The sequence below is a fragment of the Clarias gariepinus genome, chromosome 23, assembly GCF_024256425.1.
Source record: "Clarias gariepinus isolate MV-2021 ecotype Netherlands chromosome 23, CGAR_prim_01v2, whole genome shotgun sequence".
In the NCBI taxonomy this organism is placed as follows: domain Eukaryota; kingdom Metazoa; phylum Chordata; class Actinopteri; order Siluriformes; family Clariidae; genus Clarias; species Clarias gariepinus.
Genome location: NC_071122.1, coordinates 2,893,506 through 2,919,340, shown reverse-complemented (window position 1 = coordinate 2,919,340; position 25,835 = coordinate 2,893,506). Strand labels below are relative to the sequence as shown.

The window sequence follows — 25,835 nt, the reverse complement described above, 5'->3', positions numbered from 1 at the left end:
TTGTATTTAGCACCGCTAAGTTAAAGTAGCTGTTTTGCCAATAAATAATAATAATTATTGGTAGTACAAGTAATAGTTGTGATAGTGTTGAAACAGGCTGGCCCATCTCTGTTTATTCACCATTGTTTCTTCTGTAATAAATTAATGATTCGTGTTGTTTTAACTCATGGGTTTTAAGTGTTAAGTGCACATTGTACTGTTTTCTTTGTTCCCACATCTGATTTAACTAATCAGCCAAGCAATGGCACTGCCAGAGACTCTGATCCCCCAACCTTCACCATGCCAGTACGATTCCTATCTCCTTAACGGGCCGTTGAAATCATCCTTACTTACTCTCCTTTACTGCCCAAAGCAGGGCGTCGGACCAGGGTTGGGAACCATGTCTCTAGCATATTGATTCAAATGATGTATCAGTTAAAGTAGGTGGCGTGGTGGTGTAGTGGTTAGCACTGTGGCCTCACACATCCAGGTTGTGGGTTCGATTACCGCCTTGTTCTTCCTGTGTGCTTGGGGGGTTTCCTCCTGGTTCTCCCTAAACATGTAGATTAGGCTATTTGGTGTTTCCAAATTGCCTGTGGTGTGTAATTGAGAGACTGTGTCCAGTGTGTACCCCGTCACTCACCCTGTATACAGGATGAACAGTATAAACGATGAGTGAATGACTTCTCAACGAAGTAATGGCCTTGTTATTTCCACACAGATCTGAGGCACTGGTATCCCGATTATATTCCCTTACACACTATAAAGAGTGAAGTGGGGTCCAGTGATTGTGGGACAATTGTGCAGAGAAGATCCTCAGAGATGATCTCCCTTTACGTCTCATTTTTATATCTCTGCTTCAGGTGAGCTTTCTCTCAGGTCGGAATTATCTTTCTTCATGTGTTTTCCTGTCAGTGTGTGAGGTGCTCAGTGATGCCAAGTGGGTTCATCTCAACACATTTCACTGAAAGCAGAAGCAGAATCCAGACACTGAGTTACCGAAGCGCGTTTTGTCCCTCACGAGGTTCCGTACTGCACTGTGGGGACGCTGACGTGTGCTCGTGACAGTTAGCTTAGCATAGCCGAGCCTAGTGTAGCCGAGCTTAGCTCAGACAGCTGTATCAGACCTGATACAGTAAATTATACAGTAAATACAAGCACAGGGGTAATATTAGAGTGTTTTATGAGGTAAAGTGTGGTAAAGTCAGTGAAATGGCGGACTGGGAGGAAATCCGGCGGCTGGCGGCTGATTTTCAGAGGGTCCAGTTCACAGAGTCTGTGCAGAGGCGAGTGTTGGTTTATTATTCACTTTATTAAACTCTAAAGCGGGTATAAAACCTGTGTGTCTCACACACTAACACAGCTTCACTGCTCAGAGTCATCTACTGTTACATGTTCATAATTATACGTCTTAAACTCGTACATATTCAGATTTAACTGTCCTTAAACTCCTATAATACATATTCATACAGTAAGTAACGGGAAAGTGTGTAAGAGTTTAAAGGTTAAAGCTACAAATAAGCTGATCATGTTTTATATAATCAGTGATATTATTGTAAGTCCTTGTACACGTCTGTGTGTCTTTCTGCAGGAAAACTCTCTGTCTAACTTATTAATACTGAGAAATAACACTTTGTAAAGGTTGAGTATTTTACACCTTGTTTACACTAAGTTGTAATTCACTGAATCACAGATGAGTGATGGAAAAGGTAGATTGGATAAAGATTAAAACAATTCCAACCTGTTTAAATTCACTTCAGCGCTGATGTTTTAGTGGTGAAAATTATAAGTAATCCCAGTAAAAATACTGGAATTCTGTTTAGATTTTCTAATTAATATCTATTGGTGCAGGTGATTTATTAGTAGCTACTTAGTAGCTTATTTTAAAGCAAATTTCTGCAGTTCTTAAATCCGCCACATAGGGCTGGACGATATGGACAAAATTTATATCGCGATATATATTTCTTAATTTTGGTCGATACAATATAATTCCCATATCGATATGGACAATATTAAAAAGCCTCAGGAAAAAAACTGCCGAGGACACACACAATGGATGTCTGCAAACTGAATTTGCAAAGTCTATAATACCTCCAGACTCCTCCTATTTAAATTTTATATTTATATATATATATATATATATATATATATATATATATATATATATAACCCACACATATGGTTTTTACACAAACACTGGACATTCTGGACATTCGTTTACACTAGTGGCCACTGCACAACTACACCTGGTGGTCATCATATCACTCTGTCACTAGTCACTTTAAATAAATCACTTTTTAAGCATATTTTGCACCGCACTAGACACTTTAAATATGTGGATTGCACAAACGTTGGACATTACCATTCTTTCATTACTATTTATTTTAACACCATTCCACACAAAAATTACATAAATATATACCTACCCGTTCAGCTGCTCTTATTGTTTTATATTTCTTCATACATTCTTCAAATATTTTCTATATTGTGTATTTTTGTCGTACAGTTATTTATTTTTTAAACTTTAGTTTTTATATTTTTATATATTTTTATAATTTCTTTCCTAGTTTTATTTACCCTATATTTTAATTTTCATATTTATTTCCTATTACTATTCATAGTCTTCTATTTTAGGTCACAAGCAGTTGTCTAAGCATTTCACTGCATATCGTACTGTGTATGACTGTGTATGTGACAAATAAAATTTGAATTTGAAAATTTTAATTTGATATGATATATATAATTTTTTAAATAAAAAAAAAACAGTACAAAAAAAATAAGGTTCACTTTTTATTCGTATTTAGTCTTTACAAACAAGAAATGTGAAATAAACTATCAAATAATTAAAACTCTCAGACTCAGCTTATTAGTAGAATTAGCAGAAGCGCGCACACACACACACATGCACACATATACAAACTCGCCTTTACAGCCCCCACCCCCAACACCTTTCGGGTAAAGGTGAGTGTGTGTCTATGTGTGCGCGAAGCGCACACACACACACACACACACACTCAGCCCCCACCCACTCCCAACTCCTTTCGGCTTCGCACGCACATTGACACACACACTCTCTGCCTTACACACAAACTCCGCTCTGTCGCGAAACACGAGAGGAGAGGAAAATGGATTTTTGCTTTTGCTTTTGCTTTATACGCTAACAAACACAAAATCAAATATGTTTTAATTATGAGAGACGAGTACTAAGACCTAGCAGGGGAGGTGATTACCTACAATTCCACAGCGCAAGAGAGAGAAAAACCGTTGGCTCATATATTTAAATGTATATCGAAATATCGGAAATGTTTTTAAAAATCATATCACCGTTATTGAAAAAAATTCTATTGCGATATATATTGATATCGAATTATTGTCCAGCCCTACCACCACATAACTGTCATAGCATTTTGATTTCACTCCTGGTGTAGGTTAAACTTTAGGCAGATGTCGAAGTACTGTAAATTTCATCCAGACAGTTGCGAGATGCTGTGAACAAATCTGGCTAAACAGACGGAACGTTTTCGAGTCCTCCGGTGTATTGAACATTAAAGATATAGTTCTAACAATCATACAATGGTTGTGAAATTAATTGTGTGTGTATTCAGGCTGTCAGAAAGGAACTGTATTGAGATAATCACTAAGCTGGTGGAGGAGAAGAAGCTGGACGTGGTTCACACACTCGATGGGAAAGAGTTCATCACTCCGTCACAGATCAGCCGAGAGATTCGAGATGAGCTTTACACACATGGAGGTGCGTGTTTGCATGTGTGAGATAGATAGATAGAGCTCTAGTTCTGAATTAATCTAGTCCTGACTGTGTGTGTGTGTTTGTTTTATTTCAGGAAGAATTAATGTAGTGGATCTACAGAAGGTAAGTGTGTGCTCATTATGTCATCTCTGTAAATCAGACGCTCTCAGCTAATAGAAATCTTCCTTGATATCTTTGTGCTTATTGTGTGTGTGTGTGTGTGTGTGTGTGTGTACACATAGATCATTAACGTGGATCTGGTCCATGTGGAGAGTCGAGCGAATGAAGTGGCGAGATCAGAGAAAGGAACTCGGATCATACTGGGACAACTAATTACTGAGTGAGACACTCAAAACACACACACACACACACACACACACACAGTCTCTGACTCTCTGTCTCTGATGTTTAGACATTACCTGGAACAGATGTGTGAAGAGGTAAATGATAAACTGCAGGAGGCAGGACAGGTAAACATCACTGAGCTGAGCAAAACACACCAGCTACCTGCAGACTTCCTTACACAGGTAAGAAACACTCACTCTCACACACACACACACACACACACACACACACACACACACACACACACACGCACACACGCGGAGAGAGAATTTAAGCAGTTCTTGCACTACTGCCACCTAGTGGACAACAATGTGGCCCTCAAGATGGATAGATAAGTAGATAGCCAGTAGATACCAGACCTCGTCCCAGGTCATAAGCAGAAGATTTGAGAGCGCTACAGTCCTCAGGCACATTGTTAAACACACCTGCTACAGCTTTGCTAACGTGTGAACTCTGAATCTGCTTTGTCTGTTAATCTTTCTAGTGTGTGTTGTTTTTTTTTTTTTTTACTCCTAAACTTACCACTTAAAATTTTGTAATATTTTTATTACATTGGGCAGGAAATCACCTCTTCTTTATTACATAAACAACATAATGTCATAATGGTATTGCTGAAAGTAAAAAAGTATTTTATCTTGCACATTTTGAGGAAAAAAAAACTTGCATAAAAAATTCAATAAATAATTCAGTCTGTTTTTAAAGTGCGTTTAAATGCTGAAGCAGATTAAAGTGGAAGTGTCTGACAGCCTGATCACAGGCTGCACTGGAGGATTATGCATCTTCTTAACTCATGCTGACCTGATTGCTGTTTCAACAGACTGGTTCCCTCAGTTCCCTCAGGTTTATTTATTTTTTAAGATCAGAAACATAGCATCAACTTCAGCCTCTGACAGAATTTATCAACACTGACACTTGCTTTGACTCATGTGACTAAGACAAATGGTCAGACTCTGACCAGAAAGTGGTATCAGTGCAGCAGAATCAGAACAGAGTTACCTGTACATGAGTGCGGTATCAGTCTGTTGTATAAGTCTCTGCAGCCCTGATATATTACATTAGTAGTTCTACATTTGTTTCACACTGACATGTATCATACCTGTGTGTGTGTGTGTGTGTGTGTGTGTGTGTGTGCACGCAAAACAGGAGCTCAGTGCACGGTTAGGCCGGCTGGTCGACGGTCACATGGATCAGTTCAATGGGCTAATCTTCACCCAGAACTTCATCAACAGACAGAAAGCAAAAATACGAGGATTATTTAGTTCCATCACCAGGTAACACACACACACACACACACTGAAAAAATACTCACCTCTTATGTTAAGTAGTTAACTCTGTACATGAGAATGTTTTTGTGTGTGTGTGTGTGTGTGTGTGCGCGTGCTTGCACTTTTTAGGCCAACTCTAGTGAATAACCTGATCAATCAGTACGGTTTACAAGACAATCTGTTGTACTGTGAGTATATTGTCTTTGCTGCAAACTTTGCTTTCTGATCAGTGACCCAGTAACCTACGGTCTTAACCGTTTGAGACACCACTGTGCTAAATCAGTATGGTGTATGTGGTGTATAGGTTTTGTGATGAAACAGTGTGGGATGTGTGTTTTCTTGTAACAAAGCTGTGTGTGTGTGTGTGTGTGTGTAGCTCTGTTGGAAGAGTTGGTGAACTCAGGCCGAGTCCTTGGCTCAGTGGTTGGAGGTCGTCAGGATAAAGCTGTGTTTGTTCCTGATGTTTACTGCAGAGCTCAAAATGCCTGGGTCGAGTCCTTCCTGACACACAACTCCTACCTTGGTAATTCTGTAGAATAAGCAAAGTGTTTGGGAATAAGACATGTGGGGTGGGAGCGGAGGGGCTGCATGTGGGGCAGGAGAGTGCATAGTAAAGGGTTAAAGGAATAGAGAGAGATTTCAGATTGGGCAGTTGGGTTTGGATTTAGGAAAGCGTCCTGATGTCAGTCCTTTTGTGTCCTAATTCTTCAGAGTTTGAGTCTCTGTCCCGACTGGGGATTCCTGATCCGGTCAGCTACATTAAGAAGCGTTTTAAGGACAGAAAATTGCTGTTCCTGCAGTCGGTGTGTGTGGATGCGGCCATATTGGATCAGCTGGAGGCATCAGTGGAGGAAGCCATCAACTCTGAAACCTGGATCGACTTGCAGGTATGAAAATTTCAGATATGAGTATAGCTCTAGATCATGGGAGTAACACCCGTCAGAGTGTAATCAGTTAACCAGTGTATGCCTGCCCTCCTCCCAGCTGCTGCTGCCGAGCTGCCTCTCACTGGATGATTCAGCCACGTTGATAAGTCACGTGATTCACTCGGTGCGTGCTCAGTCCAGCGCTCGGGTGCTTGGCACTGCTGTCGTCAGCGAGAAGTTCATTAGCAGCTGCTTGGCGCTTTTTGATGACATCATGCAGCAGAAAGCTCAGGCGGTAAGAACACCCTCAAGCGGACATTATTATGGCCCACGCTACTCTTACAAAGCTCTGCTAATGTGTGTGTTTGTGTGTGTGTTTGTGTGTGCAGGAAGTGAAAAGTGATCCTGTGCTGTTAATAACTGAGGATGACATGAAAATGGCGCCAACATTGGCAGAGAACTCGAGCTCTAAGCGAGACAAACGAGAGGAGCGGAGGAAGAAGGCATCAGGTGATCTATAACTTTACATCTGATTGACCTTAAAGAAGCGCCGCCCTAAACTCATGGACGCACATTGCCAAAGCCACCAAATGTTGTACTTGTGTGGAGATGTGGTGGGCGGCACCCGGAGTACGGCTTTACACTCTCACAAACCTGACTCAAATTTGTATATTTTTTTGTGTGTGTACGTGTGCATACACAGAGGGCAGTGGCAGTGTGCGAGCAGGTGGAGGAGGAAATGCCAGAGAGGTCAGAATTCGAAAAACCAAAAAGAAGAACAAGAGGGAAGAAGAGAGTGATGATGAGACTGCTGCTGCACAGAGTAGAAACACACACACACACACACACACACACACACACCCTGCTCATTTTCTATACATACTCAGTGTTTCTGTATAATGCATTAATCCTGTTTGTCAGTATTGTAACTGTGTGTGTGTGTGTGTGTGTGTAGGTAAGCCTACAGAGCCGGTGTTCCTGTCAGTGCAGAAGATCGTGGAGGTGTTGGAGAAGCGAGTGTGTGACTGTCCTATGGAAACACTGGAGCTCCTTGCACAGGAACTGGTCAGGTACTGATTGACACAGGAGCAGGTTCTCTCCACTTGTATCATGTAATACAAGTCACCATGGCAACATCAATGATAACATGGCCGTGATAAGCTCCACCAGTAAACACTATGTTTGTAATGGTTTTGTTAGTGGGAGGAGCCTAATATCCAGGCTTATTCGGTACGGTACAGGTCCAGGAGGGTTTACCGCTCTGGATCTTGGTCGGTTTAAAGAGAGTGTAGTCACCTGCACGGCCATGTCCTTCACTTCCTGATGCAGACTGTGTGTGTGTGTGTGTCAGATAAATCACAGCACTTCCTTACAGGGTGAGAAGGTCTGTGGCCTTCTTTGGCACTGATAGTGTTTAGGTCTGTCCTTCTCCAGAAAGCAGCCAGTCTTTCGTTATCAGGGCAGGTTGCAGTAAGGTTAAGCGGAGACGTCCTTCTCCTCCATGGCCTCTTTTCTCTTTTTGTCCTCCACGCAAGATAGTACAGAAGGGTTTGAAGGAGCTGGGGTCAGTGTGGTGGCCATGATGTTCCGACCTGGAGAGGAGCCGCGGGATTGTTCTGGAATAGTATGTGTGTGTTTGTGTGTTTCTCCAGGCCACTATCACGGGTGTACCAGGAAGTGGTGCGCTCAGTTCTCCTGTCCTCTACTTCCACTTCCCCTTCAGCTGGGAAACGCAGACACACAGCCAAGGAGCTGCAAGAGGAAATTAACACCTTGTATGCGAACGTCCGAGCACTAGAGAAGGGAACCAAATACTTCTCAGGTGTGTATAACACACACCACATATTTCTTGCAGAAAAGACCCAAATGTTAAATTTGTATTTGTGTGTGTAGACGATGATCAACTCCACATGGCGAAGCACATCCTGAAATCTGTGTGTTCAGATCTAACCAATGCAATCATCGCCTTCCTGTCAGATGATCAGAGGAATTTCCTGGATAGTTCTAGCTCCATCACCCCAGAGGTCAGCAATGCTGTTTTGATGTTGAGAGGATGAATAAAGTTACACCAGAGTTCAGGAAATAAAGTTGCTGTTGATGGGAGAACAGTACCGTTAGAGCCATGTGTCAGTCTCTCCAAAGATATGTAACTAAATCAAGGAACAGCTTCCTCTGTCAGCAGTTCTGTCTGTGAAGTGTGTGTCTTGTGTGTAAATGTTTTAATAAGAGATATCGATTACTGAAATGACTGTAACCTCAATCACTCTATGGAGCTATTATGGTTGAGCAGTGGTCAAGTAAGCTCATATTACTTATTAATGTTACTCTTATTACTCATATATAAGCTCAGTGTTTCTATGAATCTGTTAGATGAGTTTAAAGGGCTGCTGTCTGTGTGTTTTCCCCAATATCTAGGTGAGGACAAAGATTCTGGCAAAGCTCCCTGATGAGATTAAAACTCCCCTGATGAAACTGAACACCAGCCTCAATGGAAAAGTCAGTGGATGCTAACAGATCACAACCACATTGTCACCATGTCACATCCTGACCCTGTCCCACCCTCAAACTATCACCCTGTCACTTTGTCACACTATCACTATTACCCTAACACAGTCTCTCTCTCACACCATTCACACTATTGCCCTATCAGCCTGTTACATTGTCACACATTCACTCTCTCACATTCACACTTTCAATTTTCAATTCAATTCAATTCAATTTTATTTGTATAGCGCTTTTAGCAATTTTCATTGCCGCAAAGCAGCTTTACATAGTCAAAAGAATTATTTAGGTTTGTATGAAATGTGAATTTGTATGAATCAAAATGGTCAGTTTGTCCCTGGTGAGCAAGCCGAGGGCGACAGTGGCAAGGAAAAACTCCCTGAGATGGTAATAGGAAGAAACCTTGAGAGGAACCAGACTCAACAGGGAACCCATCCTCATTTGGGTGAAACAGAAAGCAGTAAATGATCTGCATTTATACAGTGTGTAGGGTGGGAGGCAGTTCAGCTATAATAGCTGATGTTAATTGATGTTAATATGGAGTCCAGGTAGTTATTGAAGACCCAGGTAGACTTGTAAGAAGTTCCAGTCATGAACTATCGAACTGTCAAGTCCCCAGAGAAACAGTTGCCAACACCAGTCAAGGCCAGAACCATTTTCTAGGTAGAGAGAATCATTCCCAGACACCAGACGCATCCCAGAGAGACACACGGGGCAACCATGTGACGAGATCTTCAGCCAGAAGCGGGGCACCAGGATGGGTCAGAACAGGTCCGGAGGGCAGAGGGAGTCTGGATCACTGGCAGCTCAGGAACGACATGTGTAGCTCGACAGAGAGAGAGAGAAAGAGTGAAAGGGGGGGACAGGAGGAGAGAGGAAAAAGAAAGAGGAGGGGGAAGAGAAGAAGAGGAGAGATGGCAGTTAGGTATGGTCACAGTCACACAATGTATAATGTGAATGTATATTAACTGTAGAGTGCAAGCAGAGACTCCGGCAGGACTAACTATGACAGCATAACTAAAAGGGAGAGCCAGAAGGAAACACAAACATGAGGGCTTCCTGAGATGTAAAGCAAACAATCACCTCACCGTCAGCAAACCTGAGTGATCAATGAGAGTGAGGAAGACAGCATCCAAACATACCAGTTCACCATAATACTCTACGTCCATGAGTCCCCCAGATCTGCTCCTTTACCTATGGCAAATCTATTTATAAAAATGCTTGGCTAAATAAATAGGTTTTTAGCCTGGACTTAAACACTGAGCCTGTGTCTGAGTCCCGAACACTATTTGGAAGACTATTCCATAACTTTGGGGCTTTGTAAGAAAAAGCTCTGCCCCCAGCTGTATTTTTCATAATACGCGGTACTGACAAGCAGCCTGCATCCTTTGATCGAAGTAGGCGTGGCGGATCGTAAGACACTAGCAGTTCGCTCAGGTACTGCGGCGCGAGACCATTTAATGCTTTATATGTCAAGAGTAGTATTTTAAAATCAATGCGAAATTTCACAGGGAGCCAATGGAGTGAAGATAAGATAGGGGTGATGTGCTCATATCTTCTGGTTCTGGTGAGGACTCTCGCTGCTGCATTCTGGACTAGCTGAAGCTTATTTATGCATCTAGCTGAACAACCAGACAGTAAGGCATTACAATAGTCCAACCTAGAGGTGATAAAAGCATGAACTAGTTTTTCTGCGTCGTTTAGCGACAATAAATTTCTTATTCTGGCAATATTTCTGAGGTGAAAGAATGCTATCCTGGTAATATTATCTACATGTGCTTCAAATGAAAGGCTGGAATCAATAATCACACCAAGGTCTTTCACTGTTGCATTTGATGGAACAAAAAGGCCATCTAAAGTTACGGTGTGATCTAAAATTTTACTCCTAGCTGTATGCGGTCCTATGACTAGAACTTCTGTCTTATCCGGATTTAGCAGAAGGAAGTTAATTAGCATCCAATTTCTTATGTCCTGCACACATTGCTCAATTTTAGTAAGCTGTTTTTTCTCATCAGGTTTTGCTGAGACATATAACTGTGTATCGTCAGCATAACAATGAAAACTAATACCATGCTTACGGATTATGTTGCCCAGAGGAAGCATGTAAAGGGAAAAAAGCAGTGGACCTAAAACTGAACCCTGCGGAACGCCAAACTCCACTAGAGAACATGCAGAATAATCACCATTTAAGTCTACATACTGATAACGATGGGTCAGATAGGATCTGAGCCAGGAGAGTGCTGTACCCTTAATTCCCACTACATTTTCTAATCTGTGAAGAAGAATAGCGTGATCAACAGTGTCAAAAGCTGCACTGAGGTCAAGTAATACAAGCATAGTTACACAACCCTGATCAGAGGCCAATAGAATGTCATTTACTACTTTAACGAGCGCTGTCTCTGTACTGTGATGAGGCCTAAATCCTGACTGATACAGTTCATGTATGCCATTTCTATGTATATATGAGCATAGCTGCTCCGCTACTATCTTTTCCAGGATCTTAGAGATAAAGGGGAGGTTTGATATTGGTCTGTAACTGGACAGCTGACAGGGGTCGAGGTCAGGTTTCTTAATTATTGGTTTGATAACTGCTAATTTAAAAGATTTTGGAACATATCCAATGCTGAGTGAAGAATTAATTATTCTCAACAGGGGTTCTATTATTGCTGGTACTATCTGTTTAAGAAAATGTGTCGGTACAGGATCTAATATACAGGTTGATGAATTTGAAGAAGAGATGAGTGAAATTAGTTCATTCTCTTCAAGGGGAGTAAAGTATTCTAGGTTCTGGTTTGACATGGCTAGATTAACATCTGCATCAATTACATTGTTCGGTTTCAAAACCTCAATTTTATGCCTAATATTTACAATTTTATTAATAAAAAAGTTCATGAAGTCCTCACTATTGCATGATGTTGTTGTGGAGATTTCTGCAGTGGTCTTATTTCTGGTTAATTTGGCTACAGCATTAAATAAGAATCTAGGATTATTTTTGTTATTTTCTATAAGAGTGGAGAGATATGTTGATCTAGCTACACTAAGAGCTTTTCTATAGTTCAGGATGCTCTCCTTCCATGCTATTTGAAATACTAGTAATTTAGTTTGACGCCATTTACGTTCTAATTTACGTCTGTTTTAAAGTGCGCGTGTGATCGTTATACCAGGGAGCAAGTTTTTTATCTCTAATAATTTTTCTTTTGACTGGAGCTACATTATCTAGGGTATAGCGAAATGTCGACTCTAAATATTCAGTCGCCTGATCGAGTTCTGTGGGGTCAGACGGTGATCTAATCGAAGTTGGGAACTCTGGGAGATTACTGATAAAACTCTGTTTGGTAGTTGATGTGAATGTACGTTTCATACGGTAGCGCGGTGCTGTGCGTACATTATTACTGTGACACACTTTAATTGAGACAAGATAGTGATCTGAGATAACTTCAGATAGTGGTATTGTGAATAAATTTCTTATACTTAATCCAAATAATATTATTAAATCTAAAGTGTGACCTGCTTTATGAGTGGGTCCTACTACACGCTGATTTACTCCTACCAAGTCCAGTATAGACATAAATGCAGTTCTCAGAGGGTCTTCTGGGTTTTCAAAATGAATATTAAAATCTCCAGCAATTAACACTTTGTCTACAGAAACGACTAGGTTTGAGAGGAAATCTGCAAATTCACTAAGAAATTCCGAGTACGGCCCTGGAGGTCTGTAAATGACAATTAGCGGGATCGACTGAGCTGACTTAATATAGTTAAATACACTTATGTTACTATAAAGAATTTCAAATGAATTAAATTTGTGTCCGTGTTTTTGTACAATAGTCAAATTATCATTGTGAATAACTGCGACGCCTCCTCCTCTACCAGTTAACCGAGGCTGGTGTATGTAGCTGTATCCAGGAGGACTAGCTTCATTTAGAGCTACATACTCGTCCTGTTTAATCCAGGTTTCTGTTAAACAGAGTATATCAAACTTTCACCATGTCACACCATCACCCTGTCACCCTGTTATACAATCACCCTGTTTATTCACACTATAAATACATTGCATATGTATTTAGTCGTCTATCACACTCTCATCCTGTCACCTGATCAGACTCTCACCCTATTACCTTGTAACCTTGTCAACCAGTCAAACTGTCACCCTACCGTACTGCTACAGTATCACCCTGTCACATTTCCAGACCCTCACATTGTCACACACATCGCTATTCTGTCACTCCAACACTCTGTCACTGCATCACACTGTCATGCGGTCGTCTTTTTACCTGGCTCCTTGTCTGACTCTGTGTTTCAGAGCATTGAGGAATTCCTCTGCAGTGTGGAAGCTGCTGCTGAGGAGTGTGGCATCCTGCTTAAGAAAGGAGACAAAAAAAAAGAGAAGTATGTATACATACAGTGATGCACTATACAAACAATAATACAATAAACTATACAAATGCACAGACACACACTACTTACAAAACCACACACAGTGATACACTGCACTTATTCCACATACACACAGGTTCTCTCCATCAATTAACTCTCTTGTGTTTGTGTGTGCGTGCGTTACAGACTGGTTCTCTCTGTACATAAACAGTCTCTGATGGAGCAGCTGGAGGCAGCAAGTGATGAGGCACTTGTTCTGCATCTCACTGTTTTGCTGCTGTTTCAGCAACACACACACTGCATGCTGCTTGCTCCGGGGCGGTGTGTGTCAAGCATCATATACACACTGCATAGTAAACTTCCGCAGGTAGGCACACACGAACACACCCACTGTACTGACTGATCAATTTAATATTTGTGACCTGTTAAGTTTTTAAACAAAGTGTGTGTGTGTGTGTGTGCGTGTGTGCGCGTCAGGATCATTACGAGCTATTGATGCAATATCACACTTTGGTGGTAAAGCGGTTGGTGAAGAAGAAAGCTGAGCAGATGGATGTAGAGAATGAAGGATTAGCTGAAGAATTGAAAGAACCGACAGATCTCACAATGGACATTAAAAAGCTTGTCTTCTCACCCCGGAAAACTTCGACCTCAGAGCAATGAAATAGTGGAAGGGGCGGAGCCTTGAGGTGGGGAAAGAGGGAGGTAGATGGAGAAAAGGCCATGGCTGAGGGCGTGGTTGAAAAATGTAAAAATCTCTAGAAAAGTTTTGATGTGTAGCTGCTCAAATGTATCTTCACATTTTAATCTTCTCCACTGACTGTTGTGTTTATGTCTGATCCTGAGGATTAAACATGGGATTAAAAATAAACCCGCAAATGTGGGAGTGTGTAATTCAGTACAAATCTTTATAATTTACTGTAAACATTCTCTGGTCGTTAAAAAAAACATTGCATATGTATTTAATCAAAGAGGTCAAACGTAATCATTGCTGGGGTTGGATTCTCTGTGAATCATGTTTCTTATGATCTGTAGTCCATGAGCTGGACCTCTGATCTCAGTCTTCATGACATTTTTTTTGTAAAGCAACTTTAAAACCATATTTGATGTAGAAAGAGAGAGAGAGAGTGTATATACAGTGGTGTGAAAAAGTGTTTGCCCTTACTGATTTCCTATTTTTTTGCATGTTTGTCACACTTTAATGTTTCAGAGCATCAAACTAATTTAAACATAAGTCAAAATTAACACAAGTAAACACATCATGCAGTATTTAAATGAAGGTTTTTATTATTAAGGGGAAACAAAATCCAAACATAACTCTGGTTTATCACACCTGAGTTCTATTTCTCTAGTCACACCCAGGCCTAATTACTGCCACACCTGTTCGCAATCAAGAAATTACTTAAATATGACCTGCCTGACAAAGTGAAGTAGACCAAAAGATCCTCAAAAGCTGGACATCATGCTGAGATCCAAAGAAATTCAAAAACAAATAAGAGAAAATAATTAAGATCTATCAGTCTAAAAAGGTTATAAAGCTATTTCTAAAGCTTTGGGACTGCAGTGAGAGAGAGTCATTATCTACAAATGGCAAAAACATGGAACACTGGAGAACCTTCCCAGGAGTGACCTGCCGACCAAAATTACCCCAAGAGCGCAGAGACAACTCATCCAAAGTCACAAGAACATCCAAAGAACTGCAGGCCTTACTTGCCTCAGTTAAGGTAATTGTTCATGACTCCACCATAAGATAGAGAGACTGGGCAAAAATGGTTTGCATGGCAGAGTTTCGAGACGAAAACCACTGCTGAGCAAAAAGAACATAAAGGCTTATCTCAAATTTGCCAGAAAACATCCTGATGATCCCCAAGACTTTAAAAAAAAAAAAAAAAACTTTCAGGACTGACGAAACAAAAGTTGAAAACGTTTTGGAAGGTGTGTGTGGCATAATGTGTCCCATAATTAATAATAAAGACTTTCATTTAAAAACTGCATGATGTGTTTACTTGCGTTATCTTTGAATAATATTTAAATTTGTTTGATCATCTGAAACATTAAAGTGTGACAAACATGCAAAAGATAAGAAATCAGTAAGTGCAAACACTTTTTCACACCACTGTGTGTATAGACGCTAGTTTTATGCGTCAAAAGTAGTATTTTAAAATCAATACGAAATTTCACAGGGAGCCAATGAAGTGAAGATAAGATAAGTATGATGTGCTTGTATCTTCTGGTTCTAGTGAGGACTCTCGCTGCTGCATTCTGGACTAGCTGAAGCTTATTTATACACCTAGTTGAACAACCAGACAGTAAGGCATTACAATAGTCCAACCTAGAGGTGATAAAAGCATGAACTAGTTTTTCTGCATCGTTTAGTGACGGTATATTCCTTATCTTGGCAATATTTCTGAGATGAAAGAATGCTATCCTGGTAATATTATCTACATAGATCTACATATGAGCTTCAAATAAAAGGCTGGAATCTATAATCACACCGAAGTCTTTTACTCTTGCACTTGATGGAACAGAAAGGCCATCTTTTTTTTTTTTTTTTTTTTGTCCGGCCTGTCAGTAACACAGATAACACATAACAGAGTGTATATGTAGTTGTGCTATCATCATTCACAGCCATTTTATTTTATTTATTTTATTTTATTTATTTTTTCTTTTAATTAACAGTTTTTTTTTGTTTGTTTCTTTTTTTTGGTTTGTTTGTTTGTTTGTTTCCCATATTATGACAGACAAGACCGGGGGACCAAAAAAAGAGAAGAGAGAGAAAAAAATAAATAAATCAAATAAATAAATAAATAAATAGATAGACAAAAGAACAAATATTTAAGGAAAAAGAGGGGGTAAAAAAAAAGGGGGTGGGGGGGAGAGAATATAGTCAGAATCTGCTTCCGTACCTGCTGAAGAAAAAAAAGAGAAAACAACAAAGGACACAACAGCAGAGAAATTGCAGCCACAACCAACATCTGTATGATTCGCAGTAAATCATAAATCTTAAAACCTGTTGAGCAGCGCACATAATAAAATATTTTGAAATAAACATTTTGTTTTGAAGCAACAGCAAAGACAGTGTGTGTGTGTGAGCACCTGTTTGTACACCAGTGTGAACGTTTGTGTGCACACCTGTGTGTGTGAGCGCGCTTGTGTTCATAAGGTTCCTCCATGTAAATGTTTAATAGTGTGTGTGGGAACCACAGTCCCGCCCCGCAAGGCATGGAGCAGACACGGCGGAGACCCGGGCCCCAGACATCCAGAGGCCCCCCAGAGCACAAGAGTTCCAGGAGAACCACCACAGGGACAGCACCCCCACCTCGAAAGGGGCAGCGGAGAGCCCAGAGGGGGGCCATCCAGCAGCCCCAGTGCAGACGCCCCAGGGGGCTGTGGCAACAGGACCGCAGGCTCCGCCGGCGGCCGTCCACTCCGAGGCAGTCCGGTCCCTGGGTCCAGAGATCCCAGGGCCCCTCCACCCCCCAGCCGGTGCCCAGCCAAGCCAGGAGAGCCAGATCCCGCCCAGTGACCGCCGTGAGTGAGCCAACGCTCACCCGAGCGCCCCACCCCGGAGCGAGAAACCACCAACCCACCAGCGGCCGGGGGCACCCCACAGCTGGGTGTGGTGGCAGAGCAGGGGGGGCCTGGGATGTTGAGAGAGGTGGAGTCTAGGACCTGACCTGACACCTGAATGTAGACAGCCAGGCACACATATACACAAACATACATTCCCACCCTCATACACACAAACAAATATTCACACACTCACACATGTAGACACAAAAATAGACACAGTACACACACTCACACTCCCCATATATGCTCTATCCTCCTGGAACCAGGCACCGCCACTCCCGGAGGGGTGATCAGTGCCTGACCCCAGAGCTGGACCCACTTCCCTCCGCTGCGGGGACAGAAAGACCCCCCCGGTCCCCGCAGCAGCGGAAAGGACCACCAGCCCAGACCCCGACCGAACGGCCAGCTCCTCCTCTTAGCCCCCGGCCCTGGACCGCGGACAGAGAACGGGGGTGTGGAAAAAAAAAAAAGAAAAGAAGACCCCCGCTTCGCTCCACCCGCTCTAATGTAGTGTTGGTATGTGTTGTTCTAAATTGCTTTAAAACAAGGGAGGGGCAAGACACTAACCACCCTCCGGCAGCTCATGTCAGCTCTGCCCCTCCTAAGAACCCAAAATGTCTACGTGCAACTAAAAATTGGGAAGTGGGCACTGGCACCAGAGGTAAGGCTGATTAAACAGCCCGCCCTCTGGACGCCATCCAGTGTGCCCACCCCCAAGGCCCTATATGTATGTGTAACATGCCAGTAAGTAATGAGAGTGTCTAAGATGTGATATAAAATTGAGATGCAGGTGGTCACAAGGAGACAGGGGAGGAAACCCTCTCCTGCATCCCAGCAACACCCCCGCACCACAAAGCCCTACCTGTATGGTGTTGTGATGGAGCGGGAGGAGGGAAGCATCGGGGATGGGGAGGAAATAATCAGAGGGGGCAAGTACCCCCCCTTTGGAGCCAGCTCCCCTACTGATCCCCATAGGCACCCCCGTTGCCCAAAATCCGCCCAGGGCCGGGGGCCCAGGCCCATCCAAACCAGGGCCCATGGCAGTGGCCCCTCTGGCCACCGCAGAGCCCGGGGCAGCCCACCAGGCCCCACAACAGAGAAAAAAAAAAACTACTCCCACCCCCACATTTAGTCGACTCCCAGACTACATAGAACAATAGACACCCAAGTTAGGCCCGTCCTCCTCCTGTAATGGACCCCCCCTGCAGAGTGGATACTCGCAGATGGTAGAAATATACCCACCAGCTGAAGAGGCCCCCAGCTCCACCGATGCGTCGAAGGTCCCTGCCCAGGGCCAGGCACCAGGGCAAGCACCAACCCACATCCCGGCAGCACACCAGCCAGGACCCACGCCCCCCAGGCCCAGCAGGAACCCCAGCCCAGAGGCAGAGCGCCCCCAGGACCCCAAACCCCCCCGGACCTATCTCGGAGCGGTACGGCCGCCAGGCCGGCAACCTACGTCCGCCGACATGGGCCTCCCCAGCAGCGCCGCGTGCGGCAGCTAGAACAACACCGCCCAGGAGCCATCCGCGCCCCATCCAGGCCAGGACCGCGGCCCCAGCACCGGACCCCCCAAGAAACCCACCCCCCGAGAACACCCAGACGCCCCAGGCCCGCATGTCCCCCGCCGCATCAGCAACCAAGACCAAAACCGGACAGAACTGCGGCCCCCACCCGCACTAGGTAATGGAGCCGATCAAAGGAGCCCAGAGAGATTGATCTAATGTGGCAGCAGACGTCGTGTCAAGACTAATATAGTCTAACAAACGATCTCTATATTGGTTGATATTAAGATTATTTCTATTTTTCCAGTTCATGAGGACAGTCTTCTTAGCAATGCATAAGGCGGTAAAAGCCATGTGGATTGTGTTGACCTCTGTAGTGACACCTTCTAGGTCACCCAACAAGCAAACTGAAGGAGAGGCTAGAATGGAACATTTAAGACACTTTGATAAGTCTTCACAAATCTCATACCAGAATTTCTAAACAGGTGGACAGAACCATAGAGCATGTATGTAATTGTCATGTGTGTTGTTTTGACAGTGTAAGCAGTTGTTAGAAGCTGTAAGACCCATCCGGAACATCCGATGACCTGTGTAGTGCACTCTATGCAGAATTTTGTATTGTATTAATTGTAAACTGGGATTTCTAATCAGTTCAAAAGGTTTTAAACATATCTGAGACCAGAAATTGTGGTCCCAGCTGACTGATAGATCTGCCTCTCATTTTGCAATAGGAATCGATACTGATTCATCTATTTTGGATAGTGTCCTGTATATTTTAGACAATAATTTGGGGGTCCTGAGATTAAGGAATTCTGCCACTTTTGGTGGTATTTGTAATTTGGAACGAACAGAATTAAATTTCTTTTTTACTATAGATTTAACTTGTTGATATTCTAAAAATCTGTTCTTGTTAATCCCATATTTTTTGACCAATATCTCAAAAGTAATAAAATCTGTCCCTTCGAATATATGTTCCAAGTATTTAATACCTTTACCACTCCAGTCCATGAAGTTTATCATATTATTGTTTTGTACTATGTCAAGGTTGTTCCATATGGGAGTGCGTTTGTATGGGATTAGTGAAGACTCAGTCATTTTAAGAAACTTCCACCATGCTGTCAGAGAGGAGCTGATACTGATGCTTTTGAAGCAAACATGTCGTTTGATGTTTGAGCTAATGAATGGTAGATCTGAAATCGCTATATTATTGCATAGTGCCTGTTCTACTTCTAGCCAAGGCTCATCTAAGAGGGTGTGTTTTAACCACCCTGATATGTGTTGAAGCCTGTTGGCTAAGAAATAGTGGTGAAAGTTCGGCAGATCTAGTCCTTCTTTGTCCTTGGTCTTTTGTAGTGTTTTTAAGCTAATACGCAGGGGTTTACCTTTCCAAAGGAATTTAGAGATGAAGGAGTCTAAAGATCTAAACCAGTCAGTTGACGGTTTGCTTGGGATCATTGCAAATAAGTAATTAATTCTTGGCAAAACCATCATTTTTATTGAAGCTACCCTTCCCATTAGTGATATGGGTAGAGACTTCCATCTGGTTAGATCATCTTCTATCGTCTTCAAAAGTGGGATGTGGTTTAATTTTGTTAAATCTGCCAGCCTAGTTGAGACACTAATATCTAAATACTTAATATTTCCAGCTTGTAGTGGAGTGGAGGAGGAGGACTGAAAGGAGCAGTTAATCGGAAGAACAGTAGATATTAACCAGTTTATTGAATAATCAGAGATTCTTGAGAAAAAGTTTATTAATGTAATTACCTCAGAGAGAGTGGTTTGTGAATGCTGGAGAAAAAGTAACACATCATCTGCGTAAAGACTGACTTTATGTTCTATATTCTTGCATTTAATGCCTTTAATTGCTATAGTCTGTCTAACTGCTGCTGCTAGTGGTTCAATAAAAATTGCAAACAGTGAAGGGGAGAGAGGGCATCCCTGCCTGGTGCCCCTCTTAAGATGGAAGCTGGAGGATGTTTGGTCATTTGTCCTGACACATGCTGTTGGAGAATTATATAATATTTTTAACCAGTTTATGAAGGAGTTTCCAAAACCAAATTTGTGTAAAGTTGCAAATAAAAAATTCCAATTAACCCTATCAAAAGCCTTTTCTGCATCTAGAGACAATATTGTAATTTGAAGGTTTTTATTACATGAATAGTCTATCAGGTTAAGTAATCTGCGCGTATTCGTTGAGGAGTGCCTTCCTTTTATGAAACCAGTTTGGTCGGGATGGATTATGAGAGGGGTTACCTTCTCTATTCTTTTCGAGAGAGCTTTGCGGATTATTTTAATGTCAACATTAATAAGGGATATTGGACGGTAGCTGGTAGGCAGTACCGGGTCTTTACCTGGTTTTAGTAAGAGACTAATGTTAGCAGAATTCATATTTGGCGGCAGTCTACCATTTTCCTTAGTTTCCTGCAACATTCTGTAGAATGTTGGTGCCAGAATTGTCCAGAATTCTTTATAGAATTCTGCTGGGAATCCGTCTGGACCTGGAGCCTTTTTATTGGGCATACTGTTCAAGGCTTCCTGGAGTTCATCTGATGTCAGTGGAGAATCCAATGCCATCGCTTGTTTGTCTGATAATTTCGGAAGAGTTATATGATCAAGAAACTGGTCAACTTCTTCTTTAGACGGGTTTATCTGTGGTGAATAAAGAGATTTATAAAAGTCCCTGAAAGTATTGTTTATTCTTTCAGGGTCATATACTGTGTCCCCAGTTGAGTCTTTAACAGCATATATAGTTGTTTTTTCTTTATTTATTTTTAACTGGTTAGCTAGGAATTGACCAGATTTGTCACCATATTCAAAGTTTTGCCAGCGGAGTCTTTGTGCTAAGAACTGAGTATTTTTATTGATAATTTTATTTAATTCTAGTTTTGCTTTACATATTTTCTTCAATATTTCCTTTTCCTGAGAGGATACATAAGCTTCTTCTAGAGATTTGATTGTTTCTTCTAATTCCTGAATATATTTATTTTCTCTTTTCTTTTTATGTGATGAGAATGAGATTATTCTACCTCTCATCACAGCTTTGCCTGCTTCCCAGAGAACAGATGCTGAAGTTCCAGGCTGGTCGTTATAGTCTAGATATAAAGCCCATTCTTTCTTAAAATATTTAATAAAATATTCATCTTTAAGCAATGCTGTATTAAATCTCCAGTTTTTACTTGGTGGAGTGTCCTCCTTGTTTTTTAAAGTTAAAGATACATAAGCATGGTCGCTGACAGCTATGGTGTGTATTTTTGTGTCTGAAATGTCACTCAGCAATGAGCTGCTGACTAAGAAATAATCCAGACGAGAGTGACTGTGATGAACTTTTGAAAAAAAAAGTATATTCTCTACAGTTGGGGTGAAGAGAACGCCATGCATCGCAAAGTCTGTAGTCGCTCATGTACTGTTTAACTATATTAGTGGATTCCCAATTACGCTGAGTTCCAGCTGTGCTGAGCCTGTCCCTTTCTTTATTTAGTCCAAAGAAAGGCCATCTAAAGTTACAGAGTGATCTAAAATCTTACTTCTAGCTGTATGCGGTCCTATGACTAGAACTTTTGTCTTATCCGGATTAAGCAGAAGGAAGTTAATTAACATCCAATCTCTTATGTCCTGCACACATTGCTCAACTTTAGTAAGCTGTTTTTTCTCATCTGGTTTTGCTGACACGTGTAACACAAGTAGTGATGCAACCCTGATCAGAGGCCAATAGGAGGTCATTTACTACTTTAACAAGTGTTGTCTCTGTGCTGTGAGGAGGGCTAAATCCTGACTGATACAGTTTGTGTATGCCCTTTCTGTAGATATGAACATAGCTGCTATGCTAATATCTTTTCCAGAACCTTTTGCGATCAAGGGGAGGTTTGATATTGGCTTGCCATTGGACAGCTGACAGGGGTTGAGGTCAGGTTTCTCAATTAGTGGTTTAATAATATGCTAAGATTTTGGAACATACACACTGCTGAGTTAAGGATTAATTGTTTTCAACAGAAGTTCTGTATTGCTTGAGAAAATGTGTAGGTACAGGATCCAATACACAGGTTGATAATTTTGCAGAAGAGTTGAGTGAAATTCCTCAAGAGGAGTAAAGTTCTCTAGGTTCTGATTTGTTTATCATCTGCATCAATTAAATTGTCTTGGGCGGACGATTGGGGGAGATGGGGTTTAAGCTTGTGTTAAAGTTTTTTATAAAACGTTTCTAACAAAAAGTTGATACACCTTGTTTTGTGTTTGATGATTAACGCCCACTGTTAATGAAAACCAAAAATTCAGTATCTCAGAAAACTAAAATATTGTGGAAAAATTAAATACGGAGAACTCATGGTGCAACACTCTAATCAGCTAATTTACTCAAAAGAACCAAATGAGCAAAGGTTTCCTGAGCCTTTAAATGGTCTCTTAGTCTGGGTTAGTGGGCTGGCTGTTTACAGAGTAATATAGACAATGGAAGGAAACAATGTGGTAGACAAATGTGCACTAACAACAGGGATAACCGCAGCCTTGAGAGGATATTGAAACAAAGCCCATTCAAGAATTTGAGGGATATGGGCTACAACTGTCACATTCCTTGTGTCAAGTCACTCTTGAACCAAATAAGGCATCAGAGCTTTACCTGGGCTAAGGACAAAAAGGACTGGACTGTTGCTCAGTGGGCTAAAGTCCGCTTTTCTGATAAAAGTATATTTGGCATTTCATTTGTAAATCAAGGTCCCAGAGTCTGGCTGGAGGAAGAGAGGAGAGGCACAGAATCAAAGTTGCTTGAGGTCCAGTGTAAAGTTTGCTGTCAGTGGTGGTTTGGGGAGCCCTGACATCTGTTGGTGTTGGTCCAATGGGTTTACCAGCATTATGGAGATGCTGATTTTATTTTCCAGCAGGACAAAAGTACTGATATCTGGTTAAGTATTGGTTTAAGGACCATGGTATCCCTGTGCTTGATTGGCCACCAAAATCGTCTGACTCGAGAGGAAGATGCGAGACCCCAGACCCGACAACGCAGAAGAGCTGAAGGCCGCTATCAGAGCAACCTGGGCTATCATAACATAATTGGTCTTTTAAAGTAATATTGAAATTTTCTGAGATACTGATTTTGGGGGTTTTGTTGTATGTACTGTACATACATAAAATCTATGTATGTAATAAATCTATATAATGAGTTTCATATTTTAAATTGAATTACTGAAATAAATCAACTTTTCAGTAATATTCTAATTTGTTGAGATGCATCTGTAAAATATGAGAAACTACCAGCAGAAAGAATAAACGTACAGTGGTGTGAAAAACTATTTGCCCCCTTCCTGATTTTTTTATTCTTTTGCATGCTTGTCACACAAAATGTTTCTGATCATCAAACACATTTAACTATTAGTCAAAGATAACACAAGTAAACACAAAATGCAGTTTTTAAATGATGGTTTTTATTATTTAGAGAGAAAAAAATCCAAACCTACATGCACCTGTGTGAAAAAGTAATTGCCCCCTGAACCTAATAACTGGTTGGGCCACCCTTAGCAGCAATAACTGCAATCAAGCGTTTGCGATAACTTGCAACGAGTCTTTTTCAGCGCTCTGGAGGAATTTTGGCCCACTCATCTTTGCAGAATTGTTGTAATTCAGCTTTATTTGAGGGTTTTCTAGCATGAACCGCCTTTTTAAGGTCATGCCACAACATCTCAATAGGATTCAGGTCAGGACTTTGACTAGGCCACTCCAAAGTCTTCATTTTGTTTTTCTTCAGCCATTCAGAGGTGGATTTGCTGGTGTGTTTTGGGTCATTGTCCTGCTGCAGCACCCAAGATCGCTTCAGCTTGAGTTGACGAACAGATGGCCGGACATTCTCCTTCAGGATTTTTTGGTAGACAGTAGAATTCATGGTTCCATCTATCACAGCAAGCCTTCCAGATCCTAAAGCAGCAAAACAACCCCAGACCATCACACTACCACCACCATATTTTACTGTTGGTATGATGTTCTTTTTCTGAAATGCTGTGTTACTTTTACGACAGATGTAACGGGACACGCACCTTCCAAAAAGTTCAACTTTTGTCTCGTCGGTCCCCAAGGTATTTTCCCAAAAGTCTTGGCAATCATTGAGATGTTTTTTAGCAAAATTGAGACGAGCCTTAATGTTCTTTTTGCTTAAAAGTGGTTTGCGCCTTGGAAATCTGCCATGCAGGCCGTTTTTGCCCAGTCTCTTTCTTATGGTGGAGTCGTGAACACTGACCTTAATTGGGCAGATGTTTCCCAACATTTGCTGTCTATGATGCAGTAGTAAAAGCACCTTGGATGGCCATCTAAAGTCTCTCAGGCGTCAGGTGGTAGGGACATTGCCAGGCCTTCTTCACAACGCTATTGATTTGACAGGACCATGACACAGTAAAAAGGTTACCTCTCCATTTTTACATTATTCATGTTATTATTATACCTGTAAAAACAATGCAGAAAGTAATGTAATTTTTTTTTTATTGCTGAAGCAATCAATGTTTTAATATGTTTTAATAATATGTAGAAGTCCTCTTTGATGTACTATTCTACTGTGGCCAGGAAAAGTGATTAAATTCTTTCAAAGCCCACATAAAAATTTCAGATGGTGTAACAAATTGTTCCTTTATTTAAGTTTTTTGCATCTTCCATCTTCTAGATGCGCATGCCACATGGAAAGAAAGGTAAAGCAACATAGATCATTTGTTGATGGCTGATGAGAACATGGATCTGTGCTGGATTTTAGGCTTCCGCAGTCTGCAAAGGTAGCAGATGCAATTTCTAACCATCTCCCCATTATCATCTGCAATAATGCAGACACAGCTTGTGTATTTATTAAACCTCTGAGAACAATATAAACGAGAAAGACGTGTGTCTGCCAACTGAAAGTGATGTGAAAGGCCAGGGAGCAGGGTGTTGTTCTTGTAAAATGAAGAACATGGGCACAGGTACCTCAGTGGTCAAGGCATTGGACTACTGATCAGAAGGTCCCAGGTTTAAACCCCAGCACCACCAAGCTGCCACTTAATCCTCAACTGCTCTATAATGGGATAAATGTAATTCACTTTGTATAAGGGATGAATGAAAAACAAATGATGTATATAAATGTGTGTGTTCGACTTGTAAGAATGAAATGGCTATTGCACATATTGGCTTCCCAATAAACGGCTCTGTTTATTCGGCTTTGCTTAAATTCCCATGAATGGTGCTACATGCATGAATGATCAGCAGACAGCGGAAAGGTGATTATGACATTGATGATGGAACGTTATCCCAATGTGTTGCCTATACTTCACAGACAGTGAAACAAATAAAGACACTAAAACAAATAAACATGCAAAAAACAACTCACTTATTTCCAACCTGAGTGACGAGGCACATTAACTAGGATTAAGAGTCTACAGGAGTCTAACTGCACAGATGAAAGCTCCAAGCTGATTTATGTCCCACTGCTTTCATGAAACCAAGTCAAAGATAAGTTTAGGCAGGTTAATGGGAAAATCTGGACTTAATCTGTTAGCTTGTAAATTGGCCTTCTGATTTATATATACATTCATACACATTCACATTTCATACAAACTTAAATATTTCTTTTGATTGTGTAAAGCTGCTTTGGGGCAATGACAATTGCTAAAAGCGCTATACAAATAAAATTAAATTGAATATATTTTTTTAAATGTCAGAATTTTAGTAAAATATA

The 25,835-nt window shown here is 41.4% G+C and overlaps 2 protein-coding genes across 2 annotated transcripts; both read left to right on the top strand.

Annotated features, from left to right (window-relative positions):
- The first annotated feature begins 1,025 nt into the window (after nt 1-1,025).
- Nucleotides 1,026-13,973, top strand: ufl1 (UFM1-specific ligase 1). The gene is made up of 19 exons (XM_053484226.1): nt 1,026-1,265; nt 3,585-3,730; nt 3,822-3,850; nt 3,970-4,067; nt 4,140-4,254; nt 5,216-5,343; nt 5,467-5,525; nt 5,714-5,860; nt 6,049-6,224; nt 6,322-6,498; nt 6,593-6,713; nt 6,907-7,026; nt 7,159-7,273; nt 7,856-8,025; nt 8,097-8,227; nt 8,619-8,699; nt 13,006-13,091; nt 13,266-13,446; nt 13,557-13,973. Exons 1-19 carry the CDS (start codon nt 1,192-1,194, stop codon nt 13,740-13,742), a joined length of 2,340 nt encoding a protein of 779 aa, XP_053340201.1. The 5' UTR covers nt 1,026-1,191; the 3' UTR covers nt 13,743-13,973.
- A 2,328-nt stretch (nt 13,974-16,301) lies between these two features.
- Nucleotides 16,302-18,157, top strand: LOC128511721 (uncharacterized). The gene is made up of 2 exons (XM_053484700.1): nt 16,302-16,610; nt 17,861-18,157. The coding sequence occupies exons 1-2, from the start codon at nt 16,302-16,304 to the stop codon at nt 18,155-18,157; spliced, it is 606 nt and encodes a 201-aa protein (XP_053340675.1).
- Nucleotides 18,158-25,835: the final 7,678 nt, after the last annotated feature.

What these genes read in the sequence shown, in the direction of transcription:
- ufl1 (XM_053484226.1), top strand. Translation starts at nt 1,192, where the DNA reads ATGGCGGACTGGGAGGAAATCCGGCGGCTGGCGGCTGATTTTCAGAGG. An exon ending in CTGCAGACTTCCTTACACAG is followed by an intron (nt 4,255 to 5,215) that starts GTAAGAAACACT and finishes CACGCAAAACAG; the next exon opens with GAGCTCAGTGCACGGTTAGG. An exon ending in TGCATAGTAAACTTCCGCAG is followed by an intron (nt 13,447 to 13,556) that starts GTAGGCACACAC and finishes TGTGCGCGTCAG; the next exon opens with GATCATTACGAGCTATTGAT.
- LOC128511721 (XM_053484700.1), top strand. Translation starts at nt 16,302, where the DNA reads ATGGAGCAGACACGGCGGAGACCCGGGCCCCAGACATCCAGAGGCCCC. An exon ending in GATCCCGCCCAGTGACCGCC is followed by an intron (nt 16,611 to 17,860) that starts GTGAGTGAGCCA and finishes CCCCCCCTGCAG; the next exon opens with AGTGGATACTCGCAGATGGT.